At 39.8% G+C, this 25953-nt stretch overlaps 2 protein-coding genes across 6 annotated transcripts in view; one reads left to right on the top strand and one right to left on the bottom strand.

Annotated features, from left to right (window-relative positions):
• Nucleotides 1–268: 268 nt before the first annotated feature.
• LOC131400279 (profilin-1-like) lies at nt 269–730 on the bottom strand. Its single transcript, XM_058535075.1, has one exon. It carries the CDS (start codon nt 728–730, stop codon nt 269–271), a length of 462 nt encoding a protein of 153 aa, XP_058391058.1.
• A 6170-nt stretch (nt 731–6900) lies between these two features.
• Nucleotides 6901–25953, top strand: part of MTMR8 (myotubularin related protein 8) — a 152252-nt gene continuing 133199 nt past the window's right edge. For 2 of the 5 annotated variants that reach the window (XM_058536020.1, XM_058536019.1), the window contains exon 1: nt 6901–7041. In XM_058536020.1, the coding sequence (XP_058392003.1) occupies nt 7018–7041 (24 nt within the window). In that variant the 5' untranslated portion in view covers nt 6901–7017. Of the gene's footprint in view, nt 7042–18168; nt 18231–23400; nt 23573–23685; nt 24637–25953 lie in introns of those variants that run through there. The other 3 variants (XR_009217529.1, XR_009217527.1, XR_009217528.1) reach the window with 3 other exon arrangements.

Genomic DNA, 25953 nt, shown 5'->3' with positions numbered 1-25953 from the left:
CAACTGCAGGTGCTGAGAAGGGAGGGATGGTGCTCTAGGTTTTAAAAGGGCCCAGAAACCCAAATGCCTGAATACTCACTCCCCAACCTGCCCCCAGCCCCCTGAACACACACATATACACACACACTCAAACACATATACACACCCATCTCCAAACCTGATCTGGGATCTCCCTTTCTTTTTTCCTCAAGACCATGTTAACTTAGTAGGTAAAACAGATAACACCAAATTAAAATTCCAGGTCAAACACCAAATCCTATTTATTTAGTTAGAAATGGGCCATGTGTTGATGAATGGCCTCTCTGATGTAACCTGCCATCTCAAAAGCCTTGAGGTTGAGAGGCCCTCCTTCTGTTCCTTTTTGTCCCATCACCACAAGGTATACAGACTCAATCTGAACTACTGTCACTGCCTGGCTGCCCCGACTCTGGCCTTTGGTACGGAGGTCCATGGTACTGTTGCCTTCAGTGTACAGGTTGTCCCGTATCAATAAGCATTTTGTCCCTGCAAGGGTAATTCCCTGAAGAAACAACTTCTCTCTCCCTTCTCTGGCCAGCAAGATCTGAATTTCTTCCTGGGTCAACTGGAAGAAGTTGCCTTCAGGATAAGAAGCTAACAACCAGGGTGGGGAATTGGTGATAATCGCTGCGTCACAGCACATCCCAGTCTGTAGAAAGAGAGTGATGCAGTCTTGCCAGACCTCTTCACTGATATCCCCTATGCACTGCATGATTCAAGTAAGCTGTCTCTAAAAGATGAGTAAAGTGCTTTCTAGCAAGCTGGTCTTCAAAAGAAGTTTGTGGGTAGTTGGCTGAAGATAACTGATAAACTGAGACTGAAATAAGCTAAAAATACAGTCTGTTTTTGATGGCCTCTAGCCAGCAGCAAGGTGGAGGAGGTCTTGGTGACTTATATGAAGTTATGTCCTAGCTACCCTCTGCTATGACTTATAAAGCTACCTCTAGAACAAGAGTGAGGTCACAAAGGCTCTGTGACATTTTAAATAGTCATCATCCACCACATCATGGGTGACCTTTGGCATTAGCTTTCTAAGTCTGTATCTCTAGCTAGTGAGATAATGGTGCAAAGTACACATACTTACTTCCCTAGGATACCATGGGAAGATCACCAACATCCAATAGTGGAAAAGCCCTCAAAGTAGAACATAAGTGAGCAATAATTGAGTTGGAGATTTGGATATAAAGCAGAACAGGTGAGATTTACTGTAACAACTCAGTTGCAGTATCTCAGATGTTGACTAATCTTGGTGAGACCTGAGCAGTAGGCACAAAGTGAAAAAGCCCACAGGCTCATCGGTTCACAACTTCTTTTGGGACAACCGCACTAGCCTCCTAATGGCTTCCCTGCCTCCAGACTCGTTCCCTCTTGTTTAGCTTCTGGCCTACACCAGCTGTGAGTCATTTATCCTCATCTAGTCATTCAGCAAGTACTTATCAAGCATTCACTATGTGCCAAGTACTTTTCTTTTTTTTTCCAATTTTTAAAAAATTATTTTATTGAGGTCATATTGGCTTATAACATTGTGTAAATTTCGGGTGTACATCATTATGTTTCTGCTTCTGTATAGACTGCATCACGTTCGACATCAATAGTCTAGTTTTTATCCATCACCACACATATGTTCCCCTTTACCCTTTTCGCCTTCCCCCCAACCCCTTCCCTTCTGGTAACCACCAATCTGTTCTCCTTATCTATGTGTTTGTTTATCTTCCACATATGAGTGAAATCATATAGTATTTGTCTTTCTCTGTCTGACTTATTTCTCTTAGCATAATACCTACAAGCTCCATCCATTTTGTTGTAAATGGCACAACGTTGTCTTTTTTATGGCTGAGTAGTATTCCATTGTATATATATACCACATCTTCTTTGCCCATTCATCTATTGATGGGCACTTGGGTTGCTTGAAGTCTTGACTATTGTGAGTAATGCTATGATGTCACCATACACAAAAATTAACTCAAAATAGATTAAAGACTTGAATGTAAGACCTGAAGCCATAAAAATCCTAGAAGAAAACACAGGCAGTACGCTCTTGGACATTGGTCTTAGCAGTATCTTTTTGAACACCATGTCTACTCAGGCAAGGGAATTTAAAGAAAAAAATAAATGAGACTATATCAGACTAAAAAGCTTCTGCACAGCAAAGGAAAGCATCAACAAAATGAAAAGACAATCTATCAAATGGGAGAAAATATTTGCAAATCATATATCTGAAAAGGGGTTAATTTCCAAAATTTATAAATAACTCCTACAACTCAACAACAAGAAAATGAGAACCAGATCAAAAAATGGGCAAAGGATATGAAGAGACATTTTTTTTCCACTTTTTGAAACAACTTTATTAAGGTAAAATTTACAAACCATTACGTGGACACATTTAAAGTGCACAGATCAATGAGTTTTGATGTATATATATCAAAGTAAACACCACCTAATCAAGGTATAGAACATCTCCATCTCTCCAGAAAGATTTCTCATGCTCCTTTGCAATCAATCTTGCCTTGTTCTTCATAAGAAGGATTTTAATATTTTATTATTGAGTATGCTACTAGATGTAATGCCAAGTACTTTTCTAGGCAGTGGGGTACAGTAGTGAACAGAGAGCAACCTCATGGAGCTGACATCATAATGGGAGGTGACAAACAAATAATAAATAGATGATAATAGTACCTCTTTCACTGAAAATATTTTATAAGTCTAATACTTTCTTCTTCCAAATTTTCCTTCTATTGCCAGGCTTTCTCTACTCTTGTGGGGGTCCAATCTAACTTCAGACTCTTCTGCAACCTTCGGCAAATCACCATCTGTGCCTTTATTTCCTCTGAAATGACATCACCTTGCCTTAAGGAGATAATGTTAGGAGGAATGGCTAAAGTGAATGGTGGAGAAAATCTGGGATAGATTTGAAAATTCATCGTTCATTCAACAAATATTTATTGAGTACTTAATGTGTGCCAGGTCTGTTCTAGACTTTGGAGATCCAGCAGTGAACAAAAAGTCCCCACCCTCATGAAGCTGACATCTTACAGGGGGAGACAAATAATAAATGACAAAGACATTTATAATATATCAAATAGTGTTGATAATTATGAAGATGAAGGATTAGGAGGGTAGAGAATGCTGGGGAAGAGGTGGTGGTGGTTTTATTTTATATAAAGTGCTCAAGTAAGGATTCTCTGACATGGTGACATCTGATCAGAGACTTGACAGAGATGAGGGAGTGAACATGTGGATATCTGGGGTAAGAGCATTCTAGGCAGAGGGAACAGCAAGCGTAAAGGCCCTTAGGCAGGAGCATGTCTGGCATTTTGAGAAACAGCAAGGAGATCAATGTGACTTGAGAGAAATGGTGATAGAAGATATAGTCAGAAAGGTACCGGGCTTAGATCATATGTAGGGCTTCAGAGGCCATGAGTAAGGGCTTGACCCAGAGAGGTTGTTTACTCTGATATGGAGAGACACTGGAAAGTTTTAAGCAGAGGAGCCACATCATTATAGATTCTAGAGTCTAAAAGATGCTATGTAGAGAATAGATTCTAGGGGGACCAGGGCCAAAACATGGAGACTGGACTCTGACAATAATCCAGGCAAGAGAAATAGATGTTTGGGCCAAAGTATAGGAGTGAGAAGTGGCTAGATTTGGAGAATATTTTGAAGGAAAAGCTGATAGGATTTGATGATGAGTCATGTGTGGGATATGAGAGCGAGGGGATGCTTCCAAGGCTTTGGGCCTGAAAAACTGGAAGAATGGAGTTGCCGTTTCCTGAGATGAGAAATACTATGGGAAGAGCAGATTTGAGGATGCAAGTAGAAATCAAAAGTTCTGTTTCAGATATGGTAAATTTGAGATGCTAATAAGACATCCAAGTAGACATGTCCAGTAGGTTGTTGGATATTATGTAAGTTTAAGAGTTCCGAGGACAGATCAGGACTAGAGATAAAATTTTGGAAGGTGTGGAGCTGGATGACAGAACTCAGGTCATAAGTATAAATAGAAAAGAGGACCAAGGTCTGAGCCCTGGCAGCATTCCAACATGTTGAGATAGGTAAGATGAGGAAGAAACAGCAAAGGAGATTGGGAAAGAGAAGTTAGAGAAGTAGGAGAGAGAGTAGTGTCCCTGAAGCCAAGTGAAAAAAAAAAAATGTATGAAGAGGAAGGCAGTGATCAAATAGCTGCTGAGAGAACAAGAAGAGGTCTGAGGATGCCCAATGGATTTTGCAATATGGAGATTACTGGTAATATTGACAAAGGCAGTTTGTTGGAGTGGTGGGGGCAAAACCTAATTAGAGTGGTTTCAAGAGAGAATGGGAGGAGAGGAAAAGAAACTAGGGCAGAGAATGAATTTAGACAAATCTTTGGAGGATTTTTGCTATAAGGTGCAACAGACAAATGGGAGAGATGGAAGGTGGGGGAGAGGAATGTGGGTCAAGAAAGGATTTTTTAAGATCGCAAGTATTATGTTTTTATGCTGATGGAAATGATCTGGTAAAGTGGGAATATTTCATGATAAAGAAAAGAAGGGACAACTGAGTAGGCAAAGGAGGATGAAATTGAGTAAACAAGTGGATGGGTTGCCTTAGGAAGGCTGAGAAACAGTTGATTCATTGAAGGCAGATTGCACGGGTTCACATGCAGGGAAGCAAGCAGATTTCATTGTGGGAGGATGTGGAAGTTCCTTTCTCATGGCTTCTATTTTATCAGTGAACTAGGAAGCAAGGTAATCATTTGAGAGAGAGGAGAAGAAAAGACATGTTTAATAAGCGAGTTGAGGAAAGGAAGGTAACCACCAGTATTCATTGTTCCTTTGTGATATTCCTGGCACCTGATATACATTACCTCTTTGAATCCTCACAAGCACCTTATTAGAATGGGTTTACAGATGAGAAAACAGATCCAGAGTGGTTGTGTAACTTGCCCAGGATCATGTACCATTAGCAAACAGCAGAGCTAAAATTTGAATCTAGAGTCTGTGCCCCTCTTCACTATCCCAAACTGCATGGAAATTAGGTTTTGAGTCTGAGCAACTGGGTGTATGGTGGTGGCATTAATAGGGAGGGAAAACTTGAGAAAGAGCAGGTGGTAGAAGTGGGAGAGTGCAGGAGGCAGGAGGAGGGTGTGAAAGATTAGGAGTTTGTTTTTGGCCATGATGCTTTGAATGTGCTGTCAGGAACACCCAAATGGAACTCTCATGGCACAGCTGGAATTTCCAAATTTGAGCTCAGGAGAAAGGTCACAGAACTTGAGATGTAAATTTAGGAGTCCTCTACCAGAGAGTAAGAATTGAATTTGAGGAAGAGATCAAATTACCAAGGGAAAGAAAATAGAGAGAAGAGGGATGTGGACAGAAGCTTGGGAAATGGCTAAAGAAGGACAAATAGGAGCTGGGAGGGAGGCAGAGAAGCAACAGTTAGGGATGCAGGCAGTGAGTCTGCTTTATAACAAAGGCCAAGGGAAGAAAGAGTGTCAAAAAGGAATATGAATCAACAGTGTTAAATGCTGCAAAACAAATGGAGATTGAGCACTAAGAACAGCTACTGGATGCAGAAATTGGAGTTCAGGATGATGTAAAAGAGCCACTTGAGGGGAGTAGTTAGGGAAGAATGGGTGTGTTATGAAGAAGTAGAGGTGATGATAAGTGTAGACTATTCCTTTGAGAGGTTTGGTAGTAAAAGAACTGCAAATCATGGTATGACAGCTCAAGGGATAATTAGGCCATGGATTGAGGGAAGGACTTTTAGTCCAGAGAAGAAGGCAGAATATGGTGAATAAGTATTTTAACTAGCAAGTGTTATGGACACTCAAGGAGGAAAGAAATCACTTTGTAGGGGAGGTTAGATTGCAAACCATGACATCATGATACTAGAGCTAGAAATGACTCCAGAGATAGTGGCCAATACCCTGATTGTAATCTTGGTCAACTTAAGGCCCAGAGAGGTCACATGATTGCCCAAGATCACACAGCAAGTTCGTGGCAGACCTGAGAGTAAAACTCAGTTTTTCCAACTCCCAGACTGTTCTTTTTTTCCATCACAAGTCTGATTCAGAGAACACCACCGAGTGAATGCACCTATCTGCCCTTCATCTGAGAGGTGGTCCTGTGGGCCCTTGGTCCTTTTCCTACATCTGTGATGACAAAAGTTATGAGGCTATGGCAATAGTCCAGGCCTTAACCAGATTGATGGCAGTAGTCTTGCAAAGGAGGGAAGTGAGAGGAGGATATATTTATAAACCATTTAAAAAAATATTCTACAGGGGCTGGCCGGTGGTGCAATGGTTACATGTGCAGGCTCCGCTTTGGCGGCCAGAGGGTTCACAGGTTCAGATCCCAGGCCCACCAATGCACTGCTTGTCAAGCCATCCTGCGGCGGCGGCAGATATAAAGCAGAGGAAGATGGGCACAGATGTTAGCCCAGGGCCAATCTTCCTCAGCAAAAAAGAGGAGGATTGGCATTGGATGTTAGCTCAGGGCTGATCTTCCTCACAAAAAAAAAAATATATATATATATATATTTATATATTCTACAGTGATTTGCCCAAGGTCTCACAGCTAGGAAGCTCTTGAGAAACCCAGCTGTCAGCACAGGACAGTCTGTGCTATCTCTATAGGGTGCCATCACTGATAACATTAGATAGTAGAGGAATGATATCATGCTCAGAATCCTTACAGAATCAAGGGGTGTGAAAAGGGTGGCAGTACTAGAGTCTAGGCCTTAAGAACTCCTGGGCCAAACCTGGAGCTTGAACCAAAACAGTCAGTAGGTCCAAAGAAAAGGGCATCTGCCAGGAAGCAAGATGGCGGGAGCGGCCGCGGGCGAAATGTCGCGATAGGAACCTCTGGGAGGATCAGGTGACGGAAGTTTGAGCCAGGACAGGGAGGGAGGGCGGCAGGAGCCCAGGTTGGGCAAACTCCGAGGCAGCGAGAGCAGTGGTGGTGGCGGCGGCAGTGGCAGCCTCAGTAGCACTGAAGACTTCCGGTGGCGTGAACCGCGGTCATGGACCATATCACGGTGCCCAAGGTAAGGAGAAGAGTTAGGCGAGGCTGGGAGCCACAAGCTCCCTCTCGATGCTCAGCCGGGAGTCCAGGCACACCCTCTCAAGCCTTCTCAGGGTGCTCTTTGACGCCCCCTTCCCGCGCCAGGACCCGCGTTCTCTTTCTCAGTTCACACCCCTTTTAACCAAACTGAACTCTTCTCCGGATCAGCGTGCAGGCAGTGGCGGCGCCGAGGAGAGATGGTCTGCGTCAACCGTCCCCTCATGCGACGCGGCCCCCGCTCTGGGTGCGGGCCTGCCGAGTCCCTCCCTACTCTGTCCCTTTGACCCCAGCTCCTTCTGGCACCCCAGCCGTCACTTCACACACCCACTTGACTCCAACCTCTTATTCACACTCGCCACACTTGTAACCGCCTTTCTCGAATGCCCCACACGGCATAGCCTCCTGGAAAGTTAACTTCCTTTATCCGGCATTTCCCTACCCTCCTTTTGGCTCCTCTGCCTCTAACCTGCCCGGATGGCTGTCCAGACCACCACCACCCACTGTTCAGGCCCAGCTCCCTGGCATGCGTGTGTAGGTTTGTGGAGGGGCAACAGCATCTCTCCAGCCCAAGCTAGGCTGTGGGAAAGGAAAGAGCTGTAGCAGAGTGGACCTGGCCCTGCTCAGCCGGGAAGAAAAACCCAAGCTGTGGCATTGCCAGGCCAGTTGACGCTTGTTTACGGCCGACCACCAGTTAGAGCCGGTCCTATTTCTTTTCTCTTCTTCCCAGACCCTGCTCTTTCCTCTGCAACAGCAGCCGCTTTCTATTCCAAACCCACCTCCCGCCTGTCACTTTTCTTTCTACCATCTGAGGCTGAGGATCAGGGAACAGTTCGCAACTAGTCTCTGCTTAACTTTTTTCTGTCGACCATAACAGATGTGGCCCAGGCTAACCGAAGTCCACATAAAGGCCCAGTATGTTGTAAGTGAAAGAGCATGGATTTTGAGGCCAGAACACTTGAATTAGAACGCTGTCCCCCCAAGAACTAGCTGATGACTTTGGACAAATTATTTAGCCTATCTGAACCTTTCTTTCCTCCTCTACCAAATGGGGATAATGAAATTTGCTCTGCTCACTTCACAGGGTGGTTGTGAGGACTAAATAGAAGGATTTATGTGAAAGCGTTTTTGTAACTAGAAAAGTGTTCTGCCCACTTGTTAATTTAAGATTATGATGTTGCCTGATGGGCAAAGCAGGAACTCTAATCTTCAAATGTCTTCTTTCCTGACTACTTCAGGCCCCTACTCTGTTGAAGATAACCATATCTCTTGCACCATCCAGCCTTAACCTTTTTCTAGGTCCCTTCCTTTCCAGGTCATGTCATTTGCAAGGTGACACCATCAAAGCAACGGAGCTTCTGCTATCCAGACTCCCTCTTCTCCCAGCCCACCTAACCCTGAGCCACCCTACTTGTCCAGTTCAAAATTAGCTCATCTGAATTCTCCCTTTTTTCTCTTTTGACCTGGGGGAAAGGGAGAGGCAGAACTGCCCTTGTGCTTGAGTGTTAAAATATTTAAAATATTAAAATCCCCCTGTTGGGAATTACAGCTATAAACTGGGCTAGCTGTATGGTAAGGGAGGAGATACCATTATCCTGCCCATATCAAAATAATAATAACAGCTAGCACATCAAGTATTTAACTATGTGGCAGTGCTGTGCTAAATGCTTTACCTGAAATGTTTTCAGTCCTTACAACAGCCTACAAAGGGGGTACTATTATTAGTCCCATGTTACAGACGAGGAAACTGAGATCCGTAGAGGTGAAATGACTTGTCTAATAAAGACAAGAGTGCTCAGTTTCAGACTGGTATGGAGATGGGGTTAGTGCTCAAGAAAACTTTAACTGGCATCATGGCCAGACTCCATTTGTACTGCATGGATGGTATTGTGAGTCTTAGAATACAAATAAAAATTCCAAATGAAGGCTTAGTTCTTCAAATAAAATTGGCATTTCTTTTGGTGCTTGGCAAGTGTCCACAGGTGGCATGCTGCCAAAAGTCTATTTTTTTTTCTTTTATTATTATAAGTTTCTGGGAAGGATTGGAGTTACACTAATGGCTAGGGGTTAAAATGGCCTCCCTCTCGTTAACTCACTGTTTCCACAACAGGGAAAGACATCTGTCTTGTCCATCTCAGGACAAAGAGATAACCATGAGCTTGTCAGTCATTAGTTCTGCATGTCAAGTGCAAAAGTGACTTTTATTTTTGGCTCTTGCTTGAGTCTTTTTCTCTTCTTGGGAAGACTTTTTTAAAAACTGTATTGAAGTGTAACATACATATGGAAAAATTCATAGATTATCAATTTATACTCCATGAATGTTCATAAACTGCACACACCCATGTAACCAGCACCCAGATCAAGAAACAGAACATTACCAGGAGTCCCCTCATTCCCCTTCTAGTCGATACCCCTTCAAAGGATAACCGGTATCCTGATTTCTAACAGAATAGATTAGTTTTGCCCTTTTTTTGTACTTAATATAAATGGATTCATATAGTATGTATTCTTTTGTGTCTGGCTTCTTTTGCTTGACATTATGTTTGAAAGACTCATCCATATTATTCCTTGTTGTTATAGATCATTCTCAATGCTATATAGTATTTCATTTTGTTAACATTCCATAGATTTAGCCATTCTTCGGTTGATGAGGAATTTCTAGCTCTGGCTGTTACAAATAGAACATTCTTTTGGTGGATATGCACGTGCATATCCACCTTTTTTGGGATACACATAGGAGTGGAATTTCTGGATCATTGGATACCCATACATTCAGCTAGGGTAGATACTACCAATTTTGCACTCCCATCACCCATGCATGAGAGAGGAACTGTCTTTTTAAGTTACAACCTTAGGTTTCAACAATTTTTGTAGCACTTCAGGCCTATCTAAAAGTTCAGTGAGTCTCCCTTATGAATCAGAATTTGTTCTTTGTACATTTCCCAACCCCCTTAACTTCTATGTCAGTTAGCGCCTAGAATTCTTAATTAACTTTCCTTCCCGGAATGGAACCTTATTAATTAGGATTTTTTCAGTTCATATTTACTGAGTTTCCACCGGCCTGGAAATTTACTGTAGTGGTTAAGAGTGTATGCTTTGGAGCCAAACTGTCTGAATTCAAATCTCAACTCTGCTACTTACCCAGCTTGGTGATCTTGGCAAGTATGTAACTTCTCTGTGCCTCAGTTCCTTCATCTGTAAAATGGTGGTGATAATAATAGTTCCCATCTCACGGGGTTGTTATAAGGATTAAATGAGTTAATATTTGTAAAAGTGCTTAGAATAGTGCCTGGCATATCGTAGATGGTTAATTTAGCTACCAATTACTATCATCATTATCATTATTAATTGTTACTATTTACAGAATCCCACACTGGAAGTTAAGGATACATAGCTGTCTTAGATATAGCAACTGCCCTCTAGGATCTCTTAATCAAGTAAGGTGATGAGATGCCAAGCATAAGATCTAAGAATGAGGAGCTTGCCCCATGGCATAGCAGTTAAATTCACGTGTTCTGCTTTGGTGGCCTGGGATTCGCCAGTTCGGATCCTGGGCACAGACCTCCTCACCACTAATCAAGCCATGCTAAAGTGGCATCCCACATAGAAGAACTAGAAGGACCTACAACTAGAATATACAACTATGTACTGGGGCCTTGGGGAGAAAAAAGAGAAAAAGAGAAAGATTGGCAATAGATGTTAGCTCAGGGCCAATCTTCCTCAAAAAAAAAAAAAAAGAAGAAGATCTAAGAATGAAAGTGAGATCTTTTGTGAGAGGGACAATTGAAATACTGTTGGGGTTTAAAGGCAAATAAAGTCCAGTTCTAGATGAGTGTAAGACGTATGAAATGAAGAAAGCTTTATGGAAGGAGTGACATTTAAGCTGAGTTTGAATAATGGATGGGATTATACACTTCAGAGATTAGGGAGGTGGGAGGACCTCCCTACCAAGGGAACTGTAAGAACATAAGCTCATTAGGGCAAGGGAGTGAGAGGAATGCAGCAAGGAATTAAGTTGAAGAGAGAAGTTTTGTAGATTGTGGAGGACCCTGAATGTTACACTGAGGAATTTGAACTTGGTTCTATAAGTAGCAAAGAGCTGCTAAAGCTTTGTAAATCTAGAAATGTAGACTATAGAAGGTTGGAAAGGACCTTTTAAAAGATTATCTAAATAAGGAATGGGAATGCAGTTTCTTTTTGGTGTGATGGAAATGTTTTAAAATTATATTTTGGTCATGGTTGTACAACTCTGTAAATTTACTAAAAAAGTCAGTGAATTGTACGCTTAAAACAAGTGAATTTTATGGTATGTAAGTTCAGTAAAGCTACTAATAATTGAATAAATAAATAAATAAATAAATAAATAAATAAAGATCATCTAGTGATAGTCCAAGCCTCTCATTTCACAAATGTGAAAGCTGAGGCCCAGATTACTGAAGTTTCTTGTCCAAGGTCAAACATCTAACAAGTGGCAGAGTTAGCATTGTCTTTTTGTTGTTTAGTATGCATGACTGGTTCAGACTATGATAAATTGTATGGAGTTATCATTGAAACAACAGCCAAAATAATTGGAAATGCTGGGTGGGTATAGAATGCTATTCTGGGAAATAATAATAAGTAATAACACTTTATAGTAGTTTACTATTTACACAGTGCTTTTCAAGCCACCCTACCTGCTCTCAAGATTATAATATATATGAAGCTTTCCTAAAAGCAGATAATTTTTGGCTTGACTTCTAGGAAACTAAGAACCAAATTTAGTGTTCAATCATATTAACTACATTAGCCCTTGTACTTAGCATAATTGCTTCCTCCTCCTTTACATGACTTTGATTTTCCATTCTAATAACCTAATTGTAGATCTGTCTTTTATTATAAACCACCTCAAATTCATTTAGGAAAGAGGCAGGGTCACAATAAATTAAGATAAAACTAGGTAAAGTGTTTTCATGATCAGGAAATGTGATTTCTAGGGGTGAGGATTGTACTCCCTTTCCAGTTTTCAAAAGTCCAAATCCAATTGGCTTCGCTTTGATTCTGTCAGTCTAGGAAGTAGTGTTAATATAGTGGAAAAAACATGAACAGAGTTGAGTTTGAATTCCAGATGTGTTATTAGCTCTGAGTTCTTAGGCAAATCACTCAAATGCTCTGAGTCTCAGTTTACTCATTTGTAAAATGGGGATAATATCTACTTCTTGGGACTATGGTAAAGATTAAGATAAGGTATGATAAGGGCCTGGCACATTTGAAGTGCTCCATTACTGTGTATTCCTTTATCTTTCCATCAGAGCCAAACAATTGTAGAGGCTTTAGTAGATAGACATTTAGTATACATTCGTCCTGGGAGGTCTCAAAGATCAGCCTGTTTCAAAGAGGAAGATTTTCCTGAGAATCCAGAAAGGCTCTTGGTACTATAGTGCAAAGAGAGAGGCTACCCAGGAAGTCCTGGTGGCAGTGGTCTGGCATTTTGGCCACTATTTTATAGGCATTGGAATCGTTTTCCTCACCACCAAAACCTCCTCCTTTGACCTCACTTTGTACTCGGGAAACCTCAACTAAGCCATTACTCCTAGAAACCACTGGGATTTGTTTTAGGGTTGTATCTTTTTATATATCATTTTGTGGGTTTTGTGGTGTGATACTTAAATGCTTTAGAAAGGTTTTTTGATAAGCTCCAAAGACGTTTTCATTATTTGAGAAATCCGTGCTGGATAGGGAGTCAGGAGACCTGGGTTCTAGTCCCAGCTGATACTGACATGCAGTGTGACCTTAGGGTTCATTTTCCTTGTGGGTAAAATAATAATATCTACCTTTCTTGAGCAATTACTATGTGCCAGGAACTATTCTAAGTGCTTTACATAAATATTACATATTTATATACTCATTTAACACTCACAATAATACTATTATTATCCTCACTTTAAAGATAAAGAAATCAAGACCCAGAAAACTTAAGCGACTTGCTGAGAGCCAGAGTATGAAGCAGACAGTCTGTGACTCAAAAGTTTGTACTCTTAAGCCCTGCACTGTACTGCTTCAATAAAATGAGCATATTGGATTTCCTAAATCTTGTTCCTGTTGCCCACTAGACCCACAAGATAAGTTGTTTAAAAAACAAAAAGGATTCTAAGGTAAAATATGTTGATACCACAAATACTGCAGAGATTCATGGTGACTTTTCACCTATTAAGGTCTCTGAGAAACCCTGCAATAAAGAAACCTGCTTATATTTATTTAACCCAGTGTTTCCCTGACCTGGTCACAAAACTGTGTGTCTGTACACCTATTAACATCCTGTGGAACTAGGGTTTATAGAACATGCTTTGAGAAATGCTGGTGTCAATCTGGAAGGTTCATTCTAACTCTTAAGTGCTTCTAACACTTAATAGTGATAGATGGGTGGGCTATGAAATGCAGCATTCCTTTCTGAGTCTCAAATTTGCTTTAATTGAAGGGGTGCTGAAAAATAGAGTGTGAGGAGGCATAAATTCAAGGCCAATCTGGGTTGCATTTTTTTTTTTTTTTTGGTGAGGAAGATTAGCCCTGAGCTCACATCTGTTGCCAATCCTCCTCTTTTTGCTGACGAAGATTGGCCCTGGGCTAACATCTGTGCCCATCTTTCTCTACTTTCTATGGGATGCCACCACAGCATGGCTTGATAAGTGGTGCGTAGACCGCTGGAGCAGAGCACACGAACTTAACCACTGCACCACCAGGCCGGCCCCACTGGGTTGCATTTTCAACATTTGTTTCAAATGACCTTGTACATCTTGGCACACAAGACTTCTTTGCCCTGCACCTTTTCCTTTCCTCCCTCCTGCCACATGACATATTTTCTCACTTATTACTTTAAAGAAGAGACCTAAATCAGAGACAGTTGTTGTGAAAGTAGGAGAAAGCTCTTTTACTATGTGCAGGGCGCGGCAGTTGTTTTCATGATGAATATTCTCTGCTGTCCAAGGTGATGCCACACGGGGCAGGGCTTATGTGGGTCATGTTTACGGCTGATGGATATCATCACATTGTTTGTCATCCTGGAGCTAGATTTGTTGTCTTTTATTTATTTATTTTTGCAGTGTATCCAAGTTATTACCAATAATTGTGGCAAATCAGGATAGTAAATGGATTCAGAGACCTCTGAAGTGCACCTGATTTCCTCCTTTCTTCTCTTCCTGGAAGGGAAATGAAAAAAACAACATGGTTTATGGTCCACAGGTTCTTCAAGAGCAAAGGTCTTGTAAATGTCAGAGTGCTCTGTCTACAGCCCAGGAATGCAAAACTAACAAAGCAATTGTGTGACCTGGGAATTAGAGTCTGTGTAGTAACTACTGATGATCAGCCTCTTTTCTCCCTCTTTCTTTCTCCCTCATCTCTGTCTTTCTCTTTACTCTGCCTCTCTTCTTTTCTTCTTTCTCTTTTCTCCTTCCTTTTTCTCCCATCCCTCTGCTTCCCTCTCTCTTTTCCCCGCCTTTCCTTTCTTTCTCCCTTCCCCTTATGTCCCTCCTCCCCATCTGTCTCTCTTTTTCTCTCTCTTCCCCCCAACCCTACACACACACACACACACACACACACACACACACACACTATAGGACCCGGGTTTCTGTGGAATAAAAGCACGTCAGGCAGAGGAACCCTCTTACCAGAACTAGAAGGGTGAGAAAAGGGTGGGTCTGAGTAATTGCAGGTCTTTTAGAAGGTCCTACGTGCTAATAGACACAGGTTCCCTGCAGTGTGGAGCCCCATAGGAAGTCCATATCAACAATTTTGTTTATCAACAGTTTTCCCCTCCTCCGAGGCTTCCTCAGGGACTATCATCCAAGAGGCACACAGCACCCTTCGTACAGGGACATTGTAGCCTTTTCAAGGGTAGTGCTCTGGGCCTTATCATGAACTCTTTCTGAGTGGACAATTTTTCTCCTTGTTGGGATCTCCTACCGTTCAAGGCTGCCTGTCCTAGGAGAGGCAAGAGAGAGCTAATGCTACTTTATAATTTCAATTTATACTCTTTACCCCTTGACTATTCTTTTCCTGAACTGTGACATTTTTTCCCTGAGTGTGAGAGAGTGAGCCCCTGTTCCTACTGGCAGTGATTTCTTCTATTAACCTCATCACAATACAGTTCCTCTAGCAACAAGCCTACTTTCCCTTTAACTTTCAATTGGCTGAAGCAAGTAAATGCTTTTACCAAACTATTCTCATCAAGTTTACATAGCTTTCTGCATTTAGATTGGCAAATGCCTACCTGCACCTTCCCCATCAGGAAAGGAATAGTTACTTTGCAGCTTTTTGATAAGCATTTTCTAGGCACCCCCGCAACACACACACACCATACCTACCCTTCTACTTGTTCTGTGCTTGAAGATTACCATGGGTTCTTTTTTTTTTTTTTCTCTTCTTAGTCCATTTGGGCTGCTATAACAAAATACCACAGATTGGGTGGCTTATAAACAACTTAAATTTATTTCTCACGATTCTAGATGCTTGAAGTCCAAGATTAGGGTGCTAGCATGGTTGGGTTCTGGTAAAGTCCCTCTTGTGGGGTGCAGACTGTGGACTTCTCTCTGTGTCCCCACATGATGGAAGGGGGCAAGGAATTTCTCTGGAGCCTCTTTTATAAAGGTACTAATCCCACTAATCCTATTTATGAGGGCTCAGTCCTCATGACCTAATCACCTCCCCAAAGCCCCTCCTCCAAATACCATCACATTGGGCATTAGGATTTCAGCACATGAATTTTGGGGGGACACAAACATTCAGACCATAGCACCTTCCTTCTTCACTTGGGTTTTTGATATTAAAATGTCTCCTGGGTTCTAATAGTTTATTTTCCTCTATCTTACACTTGGGTCTTCTGAGTCTGGCTTTTTCACTTAACTCTTTACTCCTTCTCTGGCCTTGTCCTTCACCCCTTCCTCCCTTCTGTAATTGGACACTTCTTGCTGTCTTTCCCTTCTTCCTTTTTCTCCAGCCACCTTTTATATCTGTACCTTTAGCATGGGTGACTGTGCTAGAAATGAATGCCTTCTGAGCCTGTACAGGAAAATAAAACTAGTTTTTCTTGGAATTGGAAAACAATGTTTTTAAATTTTGGTAAAAAAACATAACATTACATTTATCGTCTTAACCATTTTTAAGTATACAGTTCAGTAGTGTTAAGTATATTCACATTATTGTGCAACAGATCTCTAGAACTTTTTCATCTTGCAACACTGAAAATCTATACTTACTAAATTCTAATTTCCCCTGACCCCTCCCCAGCCCTTGGCAACCATGTTTCTACTTTCTGTTTCTATAATTTTGACTACTTTAGATACTTCATATAAGTAGAATGATACAGTATTTGTCCTTTTATGACTGACTTTAGCATAATGTCATCCATGTTGTAGTATGTGGCAGGATGTCATTTTTTAAGGCTGCATAGTATTCCATTGTGTGTAAATACCATATTTTCTTTATCCATTCATCTGTCCATGGGCATTTGGGTTGCATCCACCTCTTGGCGATTGTGAATAATGCTGCAATGATCATAGGTATGCAAATATCCTTTAAGATCCTGCTTTGAATTGTTTTGGATATAAATCCAGATGTGGGATTACTGAGTCACATGGTAATTCTATTTTTAATTTTTTGAGGAACTTTTCATAATGGATGCACCATTTGACATTCCCACCAACAGTGTACAAGGGTTCCAACTTCTCCATATCCTCGCCAGCAGTTTTTATTTTCTGTTCTTTTTATAGGGGCCATCCTAGTGGTGTGAGGTGATATCTTGTGGTTTTGATTTGAATTTTTCTTATGATTAGTGATGTTGAGCATCTTTTCATATGCTTGTTGGTCATTTGTATATCTTCTTTGGAGAATTTTCTATTCAAGTCCTTTGACAATATTTTAATCAGGATTTTTTTTTTTGTAGTTGAGTTGTAGAATTTCTTTATATATTCTGGATATTAACCCCTTTTTCAGATATATGATTTGCAAATATTCTCTTCCATTCTGTAGGTTGCCTTTTCACCCTGTTGATTGTTTCGTTTGATGCACAGAGTTTTTAAGTTTGACGTAGTCCCATTTGTCTATTTTTCCTTCTGTTGTCTGTGCTTTTGGTGTCATATCCAAGAAATAACTGCCAAATCCAATGTCCTGAAGCTATTCCTCTATATTTTATTCTAGAAGTTTTACAGTTTGGGGCCTTATGTTCAGGTCTTTAATCTAATTTGAGTTAATTTTTGCACAATAGTCCCCCCTTATTTGTGAGGGATATGTTCCAAGTACCCCAGTAGATGCCTGAAACTGCAGATAGTATTGAACCCTGTATATACTATGTTTTTTCCTATCATATATACCCATGGTAAAGTTTCATTTATAAATTAGGCACAGTGAGAGGTTAACAACAATAATTAATAATAAAATACAACAACCATAACAATATACTGTAATAAAAGTTACTATAGATCTTAGCAACCTCAGCATACAATTTTTTTCTTTCATTATTAAGTTGAGAACTTTCACCTTTTCACTTAAAGGAAGCACTTTATGACTTCTCTTTGGCATATCTGAATTGCTACCATCACTACTCTTGTACTTTGGGACCATTATTAAGTAAAATAAGGGTTACGTGGATACGAGCACTGTGATACTGTGACAGTCAATCTGATAACTGAGATGGCTACAAATTGACTAACCTGGTGTACACTGTGAAAACACTGGACAAAGGGATGATTCACGTCCCAGGTGGGACGGAGTGGGATGGCGTGAGATTTTTATCATGCTTCTCAGAACAGCATGCAATTTAAAACTTATGAATTGTTTATTTCTAGAGTTTTCCAATTAATATATTTTTTTTTTTTTTTTGTGAGGAGATCAGCCCTGAGCTAACATCCGCCAATCCTCCTCTTTTTTTGCTGAGGAAGACGGCCCTGGGCTAACATCGGTGCCTATCTTCCTCCACTTTATATGGGACGCCGCCACAGCATGGCTTACCAAGCAGTACTTCGGTGCGCGCCCGGGATCCGAACCAGCGAACCCCGGGCCGCCGCAGCGGAGCGCGCGCACCCAACCGCTTGCGCCACCGGGCCGGCCCCTCCAATTAATATTTTTGGACTGTGGTTGATGACAGGTAACTGAAACTGAGGAAGGTGAAACCGTGGATAAGGAGAGGACTACTGTATATTATATAAAGTAAGGATGCAAATTCATTCTTTTGCATGTGAATATCCAGTTTTCCCAGCACCATTTGTTGAAGAGACTGTCCTTTTCCCATTGTGTAGTCTTGGCACCTTTACCAAAAATCATTTGGCCATATGTGCAAGAGTTTATTTCTGGGCTCTATTCTGTTGCATTGGTCTATATATCTGTTTTTATGCCAGTACCACATTGTTTTGATTACTGTTGCTTTGTAGTATGTTTTGAGATCAGGAAGTGTGATACCTCCAACTTTATTCTTTTTTTTCAAGATTGATTTGGCTATTTGGGATCCTTTGAGATTCCAAGTGAATTCTAGATAAATTTTAGGATCTTTTTTCTGTTTCTATAAAAAATTCCATTGGGATTTTGATTGGAATTGCATTGAATCTGTAGATCACTTTGTATAGTGTGGACATTTTAACAATATTAAGTCTTCCATTGTACAAGCATGGACTATCTTTCCATTTATTTGTATCTTCTTTGACTTGTTTTAGCATTGTTTTCTAGTTTTCAGTGTACAAGTGTTTCACTTCCTTGATTAAGTTTATTCCTAAGTATTTTATCCTTCTAGATGCCATAGTAAATGGGAGTGTTGTCTTAATTTTCTTTTCATGTTGGTCATTGTTAGTGTATAGAAATGCACTTTTTTTTTTTTAATGAAGATGTTTTCTCTCTCTCTCTCTTTTTTTTTTTTGCTGAAGAAGATTCGTCCTGAGGTAACATCTGTTGACAATCTTCCTTTTTTTGTGTGTGAGCTGCCACCACAGCCATGGCCACTGATAGACGAGTGGTGTAGGTCCATGCTCAGGAACCAGCCCTGGGCCACCGAAGCAGAGTGCACCAAACTTAACCACTAGGTCACCGGGGCTGGCCCGAAATGCACTTGATTTTTGTATATTGATTTTGTATCCTGCAACTTTACTGAAATTGTTTATTTTAACAGTTTTTTTGGTGGAATCTTTAGAGTTTTCTATATATAAGATCATGTCATCTGTGAACAGAGATAATTTTACTTCTTTTCCCATTTGGATGCTTTTTATTTCTTTTTTCTTGTCTAATTGCTCTGGCTAGGACTTCCAGCACTGGAGAACAGTTTTAAAAATGACTTTGCAGGATACATTCCTAGGGGCAGGTGATCAAAAGAGATCTTTTTTTCTCTTAAGCATAACTGCATTGGGTTATAGTAAAAATTAAAATGAAATATAGCATGTAAAGCACAATGCTTGGTGCATAGTAACTTCTCTATTTCATTATTATACTTGTTTCTATATTTGTAGGTGAACCTTGGAACCTAGACCTGGAAAATAAGATGATGAAGTTGTAATTCCCTAAAGTTGTGGTTCTCAACCTTGGCTGCATACTAGACTCACCTGAGGAACTTTTTGAAAGGCCTAAGACCAGTTACATCAAGATCTCTAGGTGGGACCCAGACATCAGTATTTTTTAAAGTTTCCCAGTTGATTCCAATATTCAGCTAAGCATGAGAACCACTGCCCTAAAATGTTTTTTTTTTTAACAATTTCAGATCCTGTGGATTTTCCATGTCTAAGTTTTTCTCAACCACAAGTTTTATGTAGATATGTTGTTTAGAATAATTCAGTGGTTCTCAGTGATGGCTACACATTAGAATCACCTGTAGAGCTTTAAAAAATTCCAGTGCCCTACCCCAGACTAATTAAATTAGTTTGGGGGAGTGGAGCCTGCATATTCCTTTGTTTTGTTTTGTTTTGTTTTGTTTTAAAGGTCCCCTGGTATATAGCCCAAGTTGAGGACCACTGGTTTACCGGAAAGGAGTTTTGTGTTTGTGAGGCTAAGACGCTACAGAGTTTTAATTGCTACAGCCATAACATAATTCTTCAGTGAAAATCTAAATGTGTGAGCTCTTCTGGGTCACACTATCCTGTAATAATCACCACAGGTTTATAAAGTGCTGTCAGATATATTTCATTTGATGTTTATAATAAACTCACAAAGCAGACATAATTTCCCCCATTTTACAGATGAGGAAACTGGCATAGAGAGATGAAGTTCCCTAAGATTACCCCAATTAAATTGTTTTAAATTGGCAGAGTTGGATTTGCACCCAGGACTCCTATCGCACAGTGTTATGCTGTCATATGCCATGCCCCCAACCTTGTAAGAAATATATCTTCCTTCCAGTATGAGTATATACTCTCAGTCTTTCAACCAGAAAAAGTAATCACTCAATTTGAGTAGAATCTTTTTTGATCCAAGCCTCTTATAGTACATCCATTCAGTTTCAACTCCCATTGACAGTCTGTCTCCTCCAAGGCTTAGAACATGGAACAAAGGGTTTTAAACTCAGCCCTGCCGTAACTGTTTATGTATTTCAAGGAGGAAGAATTGATAACTATGCTAAATGCTGTCTGTAGATCAAGTGAGATAAAGACTGAGAATTCAGTCTACTCTTTTCAAAATTAATAGACTTTATATTTTTAGCAGTTTTAGATTTACAGAAAAATTGAGCAGAAAGTAGAGTTCCCATATACACTCTCAGCACCCCCTCCAGTTTCTCCTGTTATTAACATCTCGCATAAGTGTGACACATTTCTTACACTTGATGAGCCAATACTGATACATTATTAACTGAAGTCCATAGGTTACATTAGGGTTCACTCTTGGTGTGTACATTATATGGGTTTGGACAAATGTATAGTGACATGTTTCTATCATTATAGTATTATACAGAGTATTTTCATGGCCCTAAAAAGCCTCTGTGCTTCACCTATTTATCTTTCCCGCCACCCCCAACTCCTGGCGTTCACTCATCTTTTTACTGTCTCCATAGTTTTGCCTTTTCCAGAATGCCATATAGTTGGAATCATACAGTATGTAGCCTTTTCAGCTTGGCTTCTTTCACTTAGCAATATGCATTGAAGATTCCTCCATGTCTTTTCACGGCTTGATAGCTCATTTCATTTAATCAGTGAATAATATTTTATTTTCTGATGTACCACAGTTTATTGATCCATTCACCTATTGAAGGACATTTTGGTTGCTTCCAAGTTCTGGCAGTTATGAATAAAGCTGCAGTAAACATTTATGTACAGGTTTTTGTGTGGGCATAAATTTTCAACTGATTTGGGAAAATACCAAGGAGCACAATTGCTTGATTGTATGGTAAGAGTATGTTTAGTTTTGTAAGAAACCACCAAAATGTCTTCCAAAGTGACTGTACCGTTTTGCATCTCCACCAGCAATGAATGAGAGTTCCTATTGCTCCACATGCTCACCAGCATTTCATGTTGTCAGTGTTCAGGATTTTGGCCATTCTGATATGTGTATAGTAGTATCTCATTGTTTTAATTTCCATTTCCCTGATGACATATGATTTGGAGCATCTTTTCATATGTTTATTTGCCATCTATATATCTTCTTTAGTGACATGTCTATTCAGATCTATGCCCATTTGTGTAGTGGGTTGTTTGTTGTCTTACTGTTGAGTTTTAGCAGTTCTTTTTATATATGGATACCAGTCTTTCTTCAGATGTGTTTTGAAAATATTGTTTCTCAGTCTGTGGCTTGGCTTTATATTCTCTTAACAGTGTCTTTTGCAGAGCAGAAATTTTGACATTTAATGAAGTCCAGCATATCAATTCTTTTCTTTCATAGATCCTGCTTTTAGTGTTAGGTCTAAAAAGTCATCATGAAACCCAAGGTTACCTAGATTTTCTCTGATGTTATCTTCTAGGACTTTTATAGTTTTGTGTTTTACATTTAAGTCTATAATCCATTTTGAGTTAATTTTTGTGAAAAGTTTAAGTTCTGTGTCTTTATTTATACTTTTGCATGTGGATGTCCAGTTGTTTCAGCACAACTTGTTGAAAAGATTATCCTTTCTCCATTGAATTGCCTTTACTCCTTTCTCCAAGATCAGTTAACTCTATTTGGGTCTATTTCTGGACTCTCTATTCTGTTCTTTTCCCAATACCACACTGTTTTGATTACTGTAGCTTGATTACTGTGTCTTGAAGTTGGGTAGAGTCATTCCTTTGACTTTGTCCTTCTCTTTCAATATTGTTTTGATTGTTCTGAGTCTTTTGACTTTCCATATAATCTTTAGAATCAGTTTGTCAATATCCACAAAATAACTTGCTGGGATTTTGATTGGGATTGCATTGAATCTATAGATCGAATTAGGAAGAACTATCATCTTGACAATATTGAGTCTTCCTATCCATGTACACGGAATATCATTCAATTTATTTAGATTTTAGAATTTTTCATCAGAATTTTGTAGTTTTCTTCATATCTTGTAAGTATTTTGTTAAATTTATACCTAAATATTGTTTTGCTGCTACTGTATATTATATTGTGTTTTGAATTTCAAATTCCAGTTGTTCACTGATGGTATATAAGAAAGCATTTTATTTTTTCATATTAGCCTTGTATCCTGAAACCTTGGTGTAATGGCTTATTAGTTCCTGGAGTTTTTGTTTTGTTGTTGTTTATCCTTTGGTATTTTCTATGTAGACAGTCATGTGTTCTGTGAACAAAGACAGTTTTATTTCTTCCTTCTAATTCTGTATACCTTTTCTTTCTTTCTTTTTTTTGTCTTACTTCATTAGCTAGGACTTCCAGTACAATGTTGAATGGGAGTGGTGAGAGCAGGCATCCCTGTGTTCTTCCCAGTCTTAGCAGGAAAACATCTAGTTTTTCACCATTAAGTGTGATGCTAGCTGTAGCTTTTTCAGCAATGTTCTTTATCAATTTGAGGAAATTCCCCTCTATTCCTAGTTTGCTGAAAGTTTTTATCATGATTACATGCTGGATTTTCATGCTGGATTTTGTCAAATGTTTTTTCTCTGCATCTAGTGATATAAACCTATGATTTATTTCTTTAGTCTGTTGTTGTGATAGATTATATTGATTTTCAAATGTTGAACCAGCCTTGTATACTTGGAATAAATATTATTTGGCCATGGAATATCATTTTTTTATACATTGTTGGATTTAATTTGCTAATTGTTATCTGTTGAATTGTGTCTGCTAAAAGTTAAGTTAGGACCCCAAAATAGGGGTCCTAAACCCCAGTACCTCAGAGTGTGACCTTATTAGGAGACAGAGTCCTCACAGTGGTAATCAATTTAAAATGTGGGCATTAGGGTAGGCATTAATCCCATATAACTGCTATCCTTATAAGCAGGGGAAATTTGGACACATGCATGCAGTAGAGGAAAGACAGTGTGAAGACACATAGAGTGATGGCCATCTACAAGCCAAGGAGAGAGCCTGGAACAAATCCTTCTCTCATAGCCCCCAGGAGGAGCCAAACCTGTTGACACTTCGATTTTGAACTTCTATCCTCCAGAACTGTAAGACAATAAATTTCTGTTATTTAAGCCACTCAGTTTGTAGTACTTTGTTATGGCAGCCCTACCTAACAAACTAATACACTAATTTTCTTGTTTTTTTTTTTTTTTTTTAGGTTTCAGGACAAAGTTTATTTGAAGAAATTAACCTGGGACAATCTCCCCATTCCAATATCTACCCTTCTGCCTCTCAACCAAGGAGCTGTCCTGTGTGGGTGGGGATGGAAAGAGTGGGGGTGTGGTCCCACTGCTCACTCTCTAGCCTTCAACATATGCTGTCTCAGCCCTGAGTCCCTCTGACCACGGCCACTTGTTCAGAGCATTGGTGCTACCCTGAGACCATTTTAGGTCAGTGGCCATCTCCTAAGTTCACTGGTCACATTCTAGTCACTGTTACCAATATATAAGTGATCAGTGGTGATCAAGAGTAGACAAGAAGCACAGGATGTTGAGGGGATGCCCTCTATTAAAGAGAGTTCTAGGAATGACATGTGGAATACACTAATCAAAAAATACGCTAATTTCTCGTTGAGGATTTTGCATCTGTGTTCATGAGAGATATTGGTCTACACTTTTTGTTACCCCGGCCCCTGGCCCCATAAGACATTAACCACAACCCTGCTGAGAACAAGCCTAAAAGATTCTCTTTAGCTTACAAGAAACCACAATGAGAGGAAAGAGGAGATGGCTGATACATATAGTCGAAACCAGTTAAAACCAGGTGAAGGTAACATGGAGTCTGACTTGACCTGACATAGACCCCGCAGCTCATTATATGCTCATTGTAAAACAGTACCATGCTACATAACACACCCACCAGTGCCAGGACAGTTTACAATTGCCACGGAAACAGCAAGATATGACTAAACAAGGAAAGAAAAGAGGTGGCACCCTTGTTCCCCCAAAAAGCCTGCCCTGTTCCCTGGATACGATGGATATTCCTTCCCTTCATTACCTAGACCCCTAATAACAGTTGCTTACGTGCCCCGTGAGCTGAGAAGTTGATTTGTGAACTTAGTTCCCACTTCTCCATTCTTTGGCCATTGAATAAAAGCTTGTACCATTGACTGCTCAGCTTCGGTTTCATTTCAAATCTGCGACTCTGAACAGAAAAGAACCTCCAGGCAGGGAATAGATTGTGGGTACGAGGCCCACCCATGGGTCTCTCCTCGAAGGTCCTCCGAATATGGGTTGGAGTCCCACTGGAGTGAGGTCAGTTTAGTAACATTTTCATTTTTTTTGTTATTAATATGTTAAGAATACTTAACATGAGATCTATCCTCTTAACAGATTTTTAAGTACACAACATAGTATTGTTAATTTTGTGCACAATGTTGTACAGCAGAATTTTTTTATTTCTTGTAATGTCCTTTCTGGTTTTGTTACAAGGGTAATCCTAGCCTCATAGAATGAGTTAGGAAGCATTCCCTCTGCTTCTATTTTCTGGAAGAGATTATAGAGAATTGGTAGAGTTTCTTCTTTAAATGTTCCATAGAATTCACCAGTGAACCTATCTGAACCTGAGGTTTTCTTTTTTGGAAGGTTATTAATTATTGATTCAATTTCTTTGATAGATATAGGCCTACTCAGATTACAGACATACCTCATTTTATTGCACTTTGCTTTATTGTGCTTTACAGATAATGCAATTTTTACAAATTGAAAGTTTGTGGCAATCCTGTGACGAACATGTCTCTCAGCACCATTTTTCCAACAGCATTTGCTCACTTCATGTCTCTGTGTCATATTTTGTTAATTCTCACAATATGTCAAACTTATTCATTATTATTATATTTGTTCTGGTGATCTGTGATCTTTTTTTTATATATCCAAATTATTATTATTTTTTATTGAGGTAAAATTGATTTATAACATTATATAAATTTCAGGTGTATAGCATTGTAATTCATCTTCTGTATAGACTAAAATGTGTACCACACCAAAAGTCTAGTTGCCATCCTTCACCATACACATGTGCCCCTTTACCCGTTTTGCCCTTCCCCCACTCTCCTTCCTCTCTGGTAACCACCAATCTGTTCTCTGTATCTATGTGTTTGTTTATCTTCCACATATGAGTGAAATCATATGGTATTTATCTTTCTCTGTCTGACTTATTTCGCTTAGCATAATACTCTCAAGGTCCATCCATCTTGTTGCAAATGGCAAGATTACATCTTTTTTTGCAGCTAAGTAGTATTCCATTGTATATATATACGACATCTTCTTTATCTGTTCATCCACTGATGGGCACTTAGATTGGTTCCAAGTCTTGGCTATTGGGAATAATGCTGCAATGAACATAGGGGTGCATATATGTTTTCAAATTAGTGTTTTTGTGTTCTTTGGATAAATACCCAGAAGTGGAATAGCCAGATCATATGGTA

Source organism: Diceros bicornis, chromosome X, assembly GCF_020826845.1.
Source record: "Diceros bicornis minor isolate mBicDic1 chromosome X, mDicBic1.mat.cur, whole genome shotgun sequence".
Lineage (NCBI taxonomy): Eukaryota > Metazoa > Chordata > Mammalia > Perissodactyla > Rhinocerotidae > Diceros > Diceros bicornis.
The sequence above is the reverse complement of the archived record's forward strand: the minus strand, read 5'-3'. Positions and strand labels throughout refer to the sequence as shown.

What these genes read in the sequence shown, in the direction of transcription:
- LOC131400279 (XM_058535075.1), bottom strand. Translation starts at nt 730, where the DNA reads ATGCAGTGCATAGGGGATATCAGTGAAGAGGTCTGGCAAGACTGCATC.